The following is a 12,517-nucleotide window of genomic DNA, read 5'->3' as shown; positions in this document are numbered from 1 at the left end:
CTGGGGTCCCCAGTTAAACAACACTGAAAGTGATGCTGTTAAATGAATTATCCCCCACGATGAAACAGCATGCAAGCTTTCAATGTGGCATGTAGTGGTTCTCAGAATCTTTGTTCTACGCTGAGTTGCCTGCATTGCACATCAATTTGGGGGGTGCCTGCAGGCTATGGGGGCACATTTTCTGAAGAGCACAGTCCTCAAAACTTTCAGAGGTCTCATCAGGAGACTGCCCTAATGATACCCCCCATGTTTGGTGCAGTTTGGTTCAGGGGGGCCAAAGTTATGGACCCTCAAAACTGTAGCCCCCATCTCTAATGGCTTTAGCATTGGAAACAATGGGGGATAGGGGCACCCCCTTTGGGAGTCCATAGCTTTGGACTCCCTGAACCAAACCTCACCAAACGTGGGGGGTAGCATAAGGACAGTCTCCTGATGATAGGCTGAAATTTTGGTGCCGCTAGCCTAAAAACTGCGCCCCCTGCAGGCCAGAAATGGAAAACCACTAGAATACCCAAAAACGAACCCCGCATTTTGATGCCCCCCACAAGGTGATGCCCTGGGCAGCTGCCCACCTTGCCCAATGGGCATTACGCCAGTGGTCTCTGGTGATCTTTCTGACAGGCTTGCAAACCCATCCTCATTTTAAAAACGAGTTGATTTCACCTCAAACAACCCCTAAACCAGTGCTTCCCTAAACCGGAAATTTCCCTCGGGGTCGGAAGCCGAGAGATAAGAAAGGAGGCTCAAGACCGATCCTAAAAAGTGTTTCGATTCATTGCTGCGTTTTCTCCTCGTTGCGGTGAACCACAATTCCCAAAAGCCCTTGCAAGGGAGAAAAAGAGGAGGAGAGTACAGGCATGAGTGGGGGTTCACGTGTCTTGGAGCTTGAGGGGCTCGTGGAGAGGCCAGGGAAGTGGGAGGCACGTGGTTTGAAGCCACCCCTCATTTTTCCCAGGCGGGAAGTTGGAGGCGCTCTTGGCTGGAGCCTGTTCCCAGGTGGGAGGAAGAGTTTGGCCCTTGCAAGAAAGGTACGTTGCAGATTTCCTTGGAGGGGGCAGAAGCCGGAGAGGCTCCCAGTGAGAGATCCAGGCTTGAGGGAGCGGGATCTCCGGAGGGGGAGGGGTCATCCCACGCCGGGCGCTTTCTTGATTTATTTTTCAGTCTCCCGGGTGCCCACGATAAGTTCGCAAGGAGCGGCCAGGCTTAGCAAATAACTCAAAAGTCTTTATGCTCCAGGAAAGAAGCGACCAGAAATTGCCCCTGAGTCCCAGTCTGGGGGCTCTTCAGCCAGGGGGAAAATTCGCAGCACTAAATATTCCCTTTTCCGGTTCTTTCCGTTGATGATATTTGCAGCCAGACTCTTCCTCCTCCGTTTCCTCTTCTGTGCTTTTCCATCTCTGCTTCTCAGCTGGCTGGATCCCCGGTTAGGGTTGCCAATCTCCCGGTGAGATCTGCTGCTCCCGCAGTTGAACCTCACTGAGGTCAACCCAGGTCGTCCAGAAGTCGTTTGCCTGGGGTCAGAGGCGTAGCTAGCTCCCTTCCATGACCAAAGGCCACCCTCCCCCACTACGACCAAAACCCCAATTTTTTTGCACCAGGTCATCTCAAAGTCACCATCGCATTATAGAACATGCCCCAACTCACAAATCTGAACACACCCAGGGCTCCCTAGTTTAAACAATGTTGAAAGTGATGCTGGTTTTTGGGGTGGGCGAGGGGTGGGTGGGGGAAACCACCCTGAAACAGCATCAATATTGTTTAGACTAGAGAGCCCAGATTCTCCTTTTAAATCCACCGTAAAGGGAGACTCTGGGCTCCCTAGTTTAAACAATACTGAAAGTGATGCTGGGGGGAGGGGATCCACCCTGAAACAGCATCATTTTCAATGTTGTTCAAACTACGGATCCCTAATTCTCCTTTTAAATCCCCCTTAAAGGGAAAATCCACCCTGAAACAGCATCACTTTCAGGGGCGTAATGAGGCAAACTAGCCCTGGGCAAACTGGAAATACCTGAGTTGGATGCCCCCCCCCCCCTCATGGGCGGCCACTACACAACAACCAAATTTTTTTTTTTGCACCAGGACATTGGTGCGTGCAGGGGGTGCATTTTTAGACATATCAGCACCAAACTTTCAGCGTATCACCAGGAGACTGTCCTTATGCTACCCCCCAAGTTTGGTGAGGTTTGGTTCAAGGAGTCCAAAGTTATGGACTCCCAAAGGGAGTGCCCCATCCCCCATTGTTTCCAATGGGAACTAATCCCCAAATTGCGTGCCCTATGCAGCCCTTTGTCTGGAGTTAGGTCAAAACTCCCTTGGAATCAGCCAGCTTGGCTGGGGGCTTGGAGATTCTGGCTGCAAATTCATTTTCTCTTGGACTGTAATTCCCTAGTCCCGCGTGCCCCGCTCTCTGACACCCATTTCAGCCCCTGGTTTTCCATTATTGAGAAAGAAAAAATGGCCTCTATTGGACTGTCAGTGGATTCACTTTGCCCTTTGTCCTATTCAGAAGTTTATAGAAAATTAAAAGATCAACTATTGGATAGAGAGTTCTCTACCCTAATTACCATCGCCAAGAAAATATACTCCCCCCTGTATTTTTCTCTCCCATTTGAGCGGGGCCACTTGGCACACTACCTGTATTGCTTAATAAACCCTACTCAAGAGGAGAGCCATAATGCTCGCCATGGAGTTAATGTGGTGCCTTCTGCCTTGTTACATGGCAGATTTAATAAACAGAAAAAAGGCTAAAAGATTGTGCCCATGTAACGATGGCTCAGTTGAATCTCTAGCCCACCAATTACTACACTATCTCAGATTCAAAGGAAATCAGATCCAAATTATGTGAATCTTACTCCTTTACATTTACCAGATCTCCCCGATTTAATTAGATTACACTGCCCATTTGGACAATCCTGATCCTTCTCTCTGTATGATAGTGGCAAGACTTTCTCCTGGAAATTGCTAAATGTAGTGAATTTCCTTCCTTCCTAACACCATTTATTTCCTGTATTGTATATGCTTTTTAAATCTGTTTTTATTATTGTTGTTGTACTTTATTTGTCTGTATACAGTAGAGGAGCTAATAGGAGATAGGGCTACAGTTTTGAGGGTCCATAACTTTGGCCCCCCTGGTCTTCTGCACCAAACCCTGGGGGGTATCATCAGGGCAGTCTCTTGATGAGACCCTGAAAGTTTTGAGACTGTGCCTTCAGAAATGTGCCCCCCACCAGCCTGCAACCCCCATTGACAGCAATACAGAAAACTCAATGCAGAACAAAGATTCTTGGGCAAATTTCTGGGATGTTCCTGAAAGGGGTGCATTTTTGGATGTATCAGCACCAAAATGTCAGGGTATCATCTGGAAACTGCCCTGATGGGATCCCCCCCCCCCCCCAGTTTGGTGCAGTTTGGTTCAGGGGGGCCAAAGTTATGGATCCTCAAAGGGGTGCCCCATCCCCCATTCTTTGCCAAGGAGATGGGGGCTACCCTTTTGAGGGTCCATAACTTTGGACCCCCTGAACCAAACTGCACCAAACCTTAGGGGTGCCATCATGACAGTCTCAAGATGATACCTTGACATTTTGGTGCTGATACGTCCAAGAATGCCCTCCCTGCAAGAACATCCCGAAATTTGCATTGAGTTTTCTGTATTGCTGTCAATGGGGGTTGCAGGCTGGGTTTGGTGAGGTTTAGTTCAGGGGGGCCAAAGTTATGGACCCTCAAAACTGTAGCCCCATCTCCTATTAGCTCCCATTGGAAACAATGGGGGATGGGGCACCCCCTTTGGGAGTCCATAACTTTGGACTCCCTGAACCAAACCTCACCAAACTTGGGGGGTAGCATAAGGACAGTCTCTTGATGATACGCTGAAATTCTGGTGCTGATATGTCTAAAAATGCACCCCCTGCACGCACCAATGTCCTGTTGCAAAAAAAAATTTGATTGTGGTGTAGTGGCCGCTATCCTAAAAACTGCGCCCCCTGCAGCCCAAAAAGGAAAACCACTAAAAATACCCAAAAACGAACCCAGCATTTTGATGCCCCCCACAAGGTGATGCCCTGGGCAGCTGCCCACCTTGCCCAATGGGCATTACACCAGTGATCACTTTCAATGTTATTTAGACTAGAGAGCCCAGATTCTCCTTTTAAATCCACCTTAAAGTTTAAACAACATTGAAAGTTATGCTGTTTCAGGGAGGATTCCCCCCACCACCACCCCCCAAACAGCATCACTTTCAATATTGTTAAGACAAGGGAGCCCAGATCCTTCCTTTAAATCCACTCAGAAGGGATGGAGGTTTAAAGGGAGAATCTGGGGGAAATTTGAGGGTGCCTGTCAGGGGAGCAATGTTTAAGTTAGCAGTACCAAAATTTCAGGCTACCTTCAGGAGACTCTCCTGATGATACCTCCCAGATTTGGTGAAGTTTGGTTCAGGGGGTCCATATGGGCCCTCAAAGGGTAGCCCCATCTACTGTTAGCTCCCATTGGAAACAATGGGGGATGGGGCACCCCTTTTGGGGGTCCATACCTTTGGACCCCCCAAACCAAATTTCACCAAACCAGGCTGGTATCAGCAGGAGACTATCCTGATGATACCACCTAAGTTTAGTGAAGTTTGGTTCAGGGGGTCCAAAGTTATGGACTCTCAAATGTGTAGCCCCCATCTCCTATTAGCTTCCATTGGAAACAATGGGGGATGGAGGCACCCACTTTGGGAGTCCATAACTTTGTACCCCCTGGACCAACCTTCACCAAACCTGGGTGGTGTCAGCAGGAGACTATCCTGATGAAACTACCTAAGTTTAATGAAGTTTCGTTCAGGGGGTCCAAAGTTATGGACCCTCAAAAGGGTAGCCCCATCTACTATTAGCTCTCATTGGAAACAATGGGGGATGCAGGCACCCCCTTTGGGGGTCCATAACTTTGGACCCCCTGAACCAAACTTTACCAAACTTGGCTGGTATCATCAGGAGTGTCACCTGACGATATCCTGAAATTTTGGTGCCGCTAGCCTAAAAACGCGCCCCCTGCAGGTCAAAAACCGAAAAAACTCTTTAAAATACAAAAAAATCCACAGGGGGGCGGAGCTTCGGACATTCAATGGGGGGTTAAACCCAAGAACCCCCCCCCTTACCTACGTCCTTGTTTGTGGGACACTCTTCAGAGTTGGAAAAGACCCATTTAATTTTTCTTCAAATTAGTTTGATCTATTGATCCCAAATGACCTGTATATTGAATTCTTGTTTCTTGTGTGAATCCTCGGATGCAGCTAGAGAAGATGAATGGTGGAAATCCTAATTCAGGGCTCCCCAAGTCCTTTGAGGAGGTGGCCGTGTTCTTCATGGAAGAGGAATGGGCTCTGCTGGATCGAGTCCAAAGAGCTCTGTACTGGGAAGTCATGCTGGAGAATTACAAGACGTCAGCCTTTCTAGGTAAGGACCTCGTCTCTTCTATCCTGAATACAGGAGAGAAAAGAAGAGGGAGCATATGTTACACATTCAAGCCATCAGTAGGGGAGAACTTACCAGTCTAATTATATCTCTTCTTGTACCATAAAACCAAAACAATTCAGTTGTCCATAACAAAATTCCAATTAGGCACAAAACTTGGAGATGATCCAAATAGATAGCTTCTCTCTTCTTTCTGTCTGAGCTACTAAAGCAGTGATGGCGAACCTATGGCATGTGTGCCAAAGGTGGCTCTCGGAGCCCTCTCTGTGGGAACGCGCACATAGAGTTCGTCATGTGGGGGGCAGAAAATCACCCCCCCACACACACACATCTAGGCTGGCCTGGGCCACTGAGCACGACGTGTGCGCACCGCAGTGAGCAAGGAGGACTCAGCTGGCGGGCCTGGTGCCTGTGCTCTGAGTGGCTGCTGCCCGGGGGTGGGGGGGTGGGGTGGGGGGTGCAGAAGAGGCCGAGATGCTAGAGAGGCACAGAGTGGTGCATGCGGGATTTGCTGGAGGCTAGAGCAGGCTGGCCCCTGCTCGAGCGGGTGGGGCAGAGGAAGAGGGAGCCAACCGTTTTTTTCTAAACTAAAACCTCAGCATTCAGGTTAAATTGCTGGGTTGGCACTTTGCGATAAAGAAGTGGGGTTTGGGTTGCAATTTGGGCACTTGGTCTCAAAAAGGTTCGCCATCACTGTACTAAAGGTAGTCAATCATTTGAAAAGGGTATCACGAGCTATTAAGCTGCCTGTCCCTCTTGGCTTGAATCTGAGTTACTTAGACTGTATAAACTGATGAGTTAAGGGTTAACATTCCCCAACTTCTATATCTTTTATGGTTTTCTGTATGTCCAATTTGTATGTCTAATTGTATGTTATGAGTAAGAGTTGTGTGTTTAGTAATAAGTAATTGTTATGTGTTGGAATTAGGCAGTAGAATAAATCGTGGTCGTCTGTTAGGTATTGTTATAAGTGGATGTTTGGAATCACACTAGCACAATGAACGCACTGTGCACTTTATATTGAGGCTTGTGTATTAGCTGGATATATCTTTGTGCTTTGGACCAAAGAACATGTTCCCAGAATAAGAATTGTGTAGACTTGAGTAGGATTCTGAGTCGACATCCTTAATAGGGTCCAACGGGTAAGCATATTGCAGGAGAGTGTTATATTTATATGTTGTAAACCTGTCTGATAGAAGGGTTTCCTTGGGCATGCACTGTTGAAGACCTAATGTCTTGCACCTCCTGAGTGATGATTAATGTTTACCTCACAAATTTTTCCTGAATAAGCGATGTCTCCGGTATTTGTTTGGAAGCAAAGATCTTGTCATCTGTTTGAATACCCCCAATGCCACAAAGTCTAACTGTATTCTCCACACGATAAATATTCTTGGAAAGCCTAAATCGCTTCATGCCATCTTCTGTTACTTTTGAAGGACTTTTGGTTCCTGCAACCTTCTTGGATTTGCTGCACCATCTAAAAGAAATGTGGCTGCTCCAGAGCTCTAAGGAGTCAGGCAGGTGTGCTGGTATTTCCTTGTCAGGTAAGAAGGAGACAGCCGTACAGTGGAAGGGTGTGTGTGTTAAGTTTCTTTTGCAGGATTCTTTTCCATGGGCATTGGGGACACCATCCATACAGATGGTGTCCTGTTCCCACTGTGCCACTTTTCGAGGGTGAAACCCTCCCAGAAGAGTAGCCAACTAAGGGCCAAAGTAGTTTTGACAGCAAATGTACAACTCCTCCAAGAAACAGCAATTGCAGTTCTTGGGGCAAAGCTGCTCGTGATAATCCTTCCATTTCAATTCCACAATTCAAATCCACAGACAGAAGAAGGAATGCAGATTCAGGGACTGAGGGAGGAGGAGAGATGATGTAGGGTAGTGGGCAATCTTGTGGGCAGAAGGGTCAAGATGGAAATTTCTCCCGTGCAAGACGAGCAAGAAGGCCTCCCCTTCTTTGATGATCTCCGCTTATTTTGATTCTCCCAGGATGGAACTCTTCTGCTCTTGGTTTTGCTCCTCTGGAAGGATTTCGCTGCTGTTCCACCCTATATGTGTCTTTCTGAATTCATAGCAGAGTCCCACGAGACCGCATCTCCCCCTGACATCCTTGAAGGAGAGACTTGACTCAGGGGATACATTTCCAAGCCCTTCTCACCCCACCCATGGTTCTTCATGTTTCCCAGTAGATCCAAACTTGTTACTATGTAGCAAGATGGGCCAGATTCATGATGTAGATTTGGTGATGCTTGTTGGCCTATTGATTTTAGGGGATCCTTTTTAAATATCCAGAGATCTCAGTTGGTTCTAAATTTGGCAGGCAAGCGATTGTCAGTCAGGATACATGGATAATATCATCTTGGTACTGAGAAGTCTGTGCTGAGTGCCTATTTTGGGCACAATTCAAAATGCAGGTTCTTACCTATGAGGCCCTGAATGATTTGGATCCAGGTTACTTGAAGAAATACCTCCCCGCTCCTCCTGTCTAGCCTGCGAGATAAAATCGTGCTCACAAGCGGTGCCCTGCTGTCCAAGGTGTGGAGGTGATGGACAGAGGCCAGTGTGGAACTTGCCTGCTTTGGTCTGATGCTGTAACTTTGATAGCTGGTTTTAAAATTTTTGTGACGTTTTATTTTTTAAGCTGTCTTCGGGAGGTTTCTGAATTAAAATCAACTGCAATAAAATCAACTGATGATATCAACTGCAATAAAAAGAAAACATCTGGCCTCCCATGGGTTCATAAAAGGGGGAATAGAATAGCTGAAGCCATCTCCAGTTTAATATTTTATGTATTTTAATTAACTTATATATATGATGTTTTAAATTTTATTCTGTTGGAAACCGCCCTGAGCCTTCGGGGAGGGCGGTATACAAATGCAATCAATCAATCAATCAATCAATCAATCAATCAATAAATAAATAAATAAATAAATAAAAAATATTTGCAAATGTTTGCTTCTTAAAAAAGCAAAAATGGCTGAGCTCCTTCCATGTCCCAGGGCCAAAAATCTTCATTAACTAGGAGCACAAAGACACTAGGGTTTGGCTGCCTTGGAGTCCTTGAAGCAAGAGGCCTGTCTGGTAGCCAGTGCAGTGCAGAGAAGCAGTTCCTTTTTCATCTAACCTTCCTCTCCTTTCCCTTGCTGGTAGTTAGAGATTACAGAGGCTTTTCCCAACCTACAGCTCCGATTGGGAAAGAAGTGCTTGGTAACGATAGGCCATGCTGAGTGGTCTTTGTTTCCTGGAGATCTTACTTGATTTCACTCTTTCTGTTTCAGCTGAAGATGCACCAGAGACTGACAGACAGGGGCTGTTAGAAGAGGTGTCCTCAGAAAGACACCACAATCTGAAAGTGGAACCTTGGGACAGAGATGGACCACAGGGGCAGCTGAGAATAAAGAGGGAAGGAAAATGGAAGCAGACGGAGGAATTGGTTGTCAGTCTGGGCAGAAACATCCATGAGATCCCAGCACAAAGCAAAATGCAAAGGGGAAAGAGCTGCATATCAAGGATTAAGATAGAACAGAACATCTACATAAGCAAGACAACATATAGTTGCTTGGAGTGTAGCAACTGCTTCTCTTCAAATTGCCACCTTACTGAACACCAGAGAATTCACACAGGGGAGAAGCCACATAAATGTCTAGAGGGTGGGAAGAGCTTCAGTTGGAAAGAGAGCCTTACTACACATGAACGTGTCCATACTGGGGAGAAGCCATATGAGTACTTCAATTGTGGGAAGACTTTCTCTAACCTTGGCAGCCTCACTGAACAACAAAGAATTCACACCGGGGAAAAACCATACAAATGTCTAGAGTGTGGGAAGAGCTTCAGTCAGAAAAGCCACCTTATTAGACATCAATCTGTTCATACTGGGGACAAGCCATATGAGTGCTCAGAGTGTGCGAAGAACTTCTCTCACATTAGTTACCTCACTAAACATAAAAGAATACACACAGGGGAGAAGCCATATAAGTGTCTGGAGTGTGGGATGAACTTCAGTCAGAAAAGCAGCCTTAATAGACATCGAAGTGTTCATACGGGGGAGAAGCCATATGAGTGCTTTGATTGTGGAAAGAGCTTCTCTGACCTTGGCAACCTCACTAAACATCAAAGGATTCACACTGGGGAAAAGCCATACAAGTGTCTAGAGTGTGGGAAGAGCTTCAGTCGGAAAACACACCTGATTACACATCAACGTATACATACTGGGGACAAGCCATATGAGTTCTCAGAATATGGGAAGAGCTTCTCTCACCTTGGCAGCCTCACTGAACATCAAAGGATTCACACCAGAAAGAAGCCATATAATTGTCTACAGCGTGAAATGAGCTTCAGTCTGGAAAATAGACTTATTACACATCAGCGTGTTCATACTGGGGAGAAGCCAGCTAAATGTGTAGAGTGCGGAAAGAGCTTCTCTTGCCTTGGCAGCCTCACTAGACATCAAAGGATTCACACCAGGGAAAAGCCATATAAGTGTTTAGAGTGTGGGAAGAGCTTCTCTCAAGTTGACAAACTTACTCATCATCAAAGTATCCACACTGGGGAGAAGCCCTATAAGTGCTTTGAGTGTGGGAAGAGCTTCAGTCGGAAAAGCCACCTTACTACACATCAACGTGATCATACTGGGGACAAGCCATATGAGTGTTTAGCGTGTGGGAAGAACTTCTCTCACATTGGTTACCTCACTAAACATCAAAGAATACACACTGGAGAGAAGCCCTATAAGTGCTTTGAGTGTGGGATGAACTTCAGTCGGAAAAGCAGCCTTACTAGACATCGACATGTTCATACTGGGGAGAAGCCATGTAAATGTGTGGAGTGTGGGAAGAGCTTCTCTTACCTTGGCAACCTCACTAAACATCAAAGGATTCACACTGGGGAAAAGCCATACAAGTGTCTAGAGTGTGGGAAGAGCTTCAGTCGGAATAGCCACCTTACTACACATCAACGTGTTCATACTGGGGACAAGCCATATGAGTGCTCAGAGTGTGGGAAGAACTTCTCTCAACTTGGCAGCCTCACTGAACATCAACGGATTCACACCAGGAAGAAGCCATATAAGTGTCTACAGTGTGAAATGAGCTTCAGTTGGAAGCAAAACCTTATTTCACATCAACGTGTTCATACTGGGGACAAGCCATATGAGTGCTCAAAGTGTGGGAAGAGTTTCTCTCGCCTTGGCAGCCTCACTAGACATCAAAGGATTCACACCTTGGAAAAGCCGCATAAGTGTCTAGAGTGTGGGAAGAGCTTCTCTCGAGGTTACGAACTTACTCATCATCAAAGGATCCACACTGGGGAGAAGCCGTATAAGTGTCTAGAGCAGTGATGGCAAACCTTTTAGATACTGAGTGCCCAAACTGCAACCCAAAACCCACTTATTTATCGCATGTGGAAGAACACCGACACTTGTACAGCGCTGTTCCTTCCCCGCTCACGCCCGTTCTGATTCTGTTGCTCCTTTTTGAAACGGGGTCCGTGGCACAGTTGAACCCTGAAGCCGAGTTTCCTAAACCCAAGACAGGTTCTGTCAACATTCCTGTGAGGAGCACACACTCCCTGCTCACTGCGGTGCGTGCACATCGTGCCAACACAGCAATTTAACCTGAATACTGTGGTTTTGGTTTAGAAAAAATGGTTGGCTCGGAGGTGTGTGTTACTCAAAAGTAAGCTTGGTGGTAGATGGTGGCTTTGCTTTGATGCAACCATACAACGCTTCGAATGGGTGAATCACTAACCCAGGAGGGTTTACTCAGAAACAAGCCCCATTGCCAGCAACCAAGCTTACTCCCAGGTAAAGGATCGCACTTTTGTTCTTCCCATGAAAATCAGTGGAGCTTAATCTACACTGCTTCCCCAAAATTAGGCGTTAGGTTTAATGCTAAAAATCTCCCTGAAATAATTACAGTATCACACTGGGGGCATGGTGGGGGAAGGGATGTGGGGGGGGAGAGGGAAGTAAAACTTTCGCTTTCTGAAATCCAATGACCCCCCACCACAAAATAGAAGTAAAAAGGCAGTCAAGGAAGTCAATCCTACGCAAGAATGCTGTACATGGGGTGGAATAACTTCAGGAAAGCTAAATTGGTGGAGCAGCCATCTGATCTGCAGTTTTTCCTTCACATGTCATCACAGAACTTGACTTCCCACAAAAATGCAACAGGAACAGAAAATAAAAGCAGTTTTAGCTTTGGTTTGCTTTTTTAAAAATCCTAAATGCATCTCAGTTCCTCCTCCCTAGGCTTGATTTGCCCAGGCGATCGGCAAAAATCTTGGGTCTGAGCATTTCCCTGGTGTTTGGAAAGGCACATGTTTTGTTTGTTCAACCCCTTGAACAGCAGCAGCCAACCTGCTCCAGCTTCCAGCAGGTCCTGTGTGCACCCGCAGCTCTGCCCTGCGCTGCTCCAGCACCTCCACCCCACCCCTCTGCCTCCGCCCCACCCCCTCAAGCAGGGGCGAGCCTGCTGTAGCCTCCAGCAAGTCCCCCGCACGCCACTCTGCGCCTCTGTAGCATTTCCGCCTCCTCTGCCCCCCCCCCCCTCGGGCAGCAGGCACCAGGCTCCCCAGGTGAGTCCTCCCTGCTCACTGTAGCGTGTGCCCAGGCCAGCCTAGATGTGGGGGGCCCCTGATTTTTCGCCCCCCCCTACATGATGAACTCTGTGCACGTGTGCCCACAGAGAGAGCTCTGTGCCACCTCTGGCACCCATGCCATAGATTCGCCACCACTGGTCTAGAGTGTGGGAAGAGCTTCAGTTGCAAAAAGAGCCTTACAGATCAACATGTTCATACCGGGGAAAAGCCATATGAGTGCTCAGAGTGAAGGAACAGCTTCCATCAGAAATACAGTTTTACTGTACATCAACGTGTTCATTCTGGGGAGAAGCCATATAAGTGGTGTGGGAAGAGCTTCTCTCACCTCGCTAGACATCAAAGATATTCTCACTAGGGAGGGAACATCTGTTCGGGGCATTCACAGAGCAGAGAAGCCATCTAAATACTGAGATTGAATACTGAGCTTTTCTTATGGATCTGGTATTACTGTAGCTGGGAAAATTCAT

General features: G+C 47.1%; 1 protein-coding gene across 1 annotated transcript in view; it reads left to right on the top strand.

The window, feature by feature from the left end:
• Positions 1-10,788, top strand: part of LOC125430056 (zinc finger protein 850-like) — a 49,910-nt gene extending 39,122 nt beyond the window's left edge. Inside the window, exon 15 of the mRNA XM_048491743.1 lies at positions 9,009-10,788. Coding sequence (XP_048347700.1) covers positions 9,009-10,788 — 1,780 coding nt within the window. The remainder of the gene's footprint in view (positions 1-9,008) is intronic.
• Positions 10,789-12,517: the final 1,729 nt, after the last annotated feature.

Source organism: Sphaerodactylus townsendi, linkage group LG03 (genome assembly GCF_021028975.2).
Source record: "Sphaerodactylus townsendi isolate TG3544 linkage group LG03, MPM_Stown_v2.3, whole genome shotgun sequence".
NCBI lineage: Eukaryota > Metazoa > Chordata > Lepidosauria > Squamata > Sphaerodactylidae > Sphaerodactylus > Sphaerodactylus townsendi.
The sequence above is the reverse complement of the archived record's forward strand: the minus strand, read 5'-3'. Positions and strand labels throughout refer to the sequence as shown.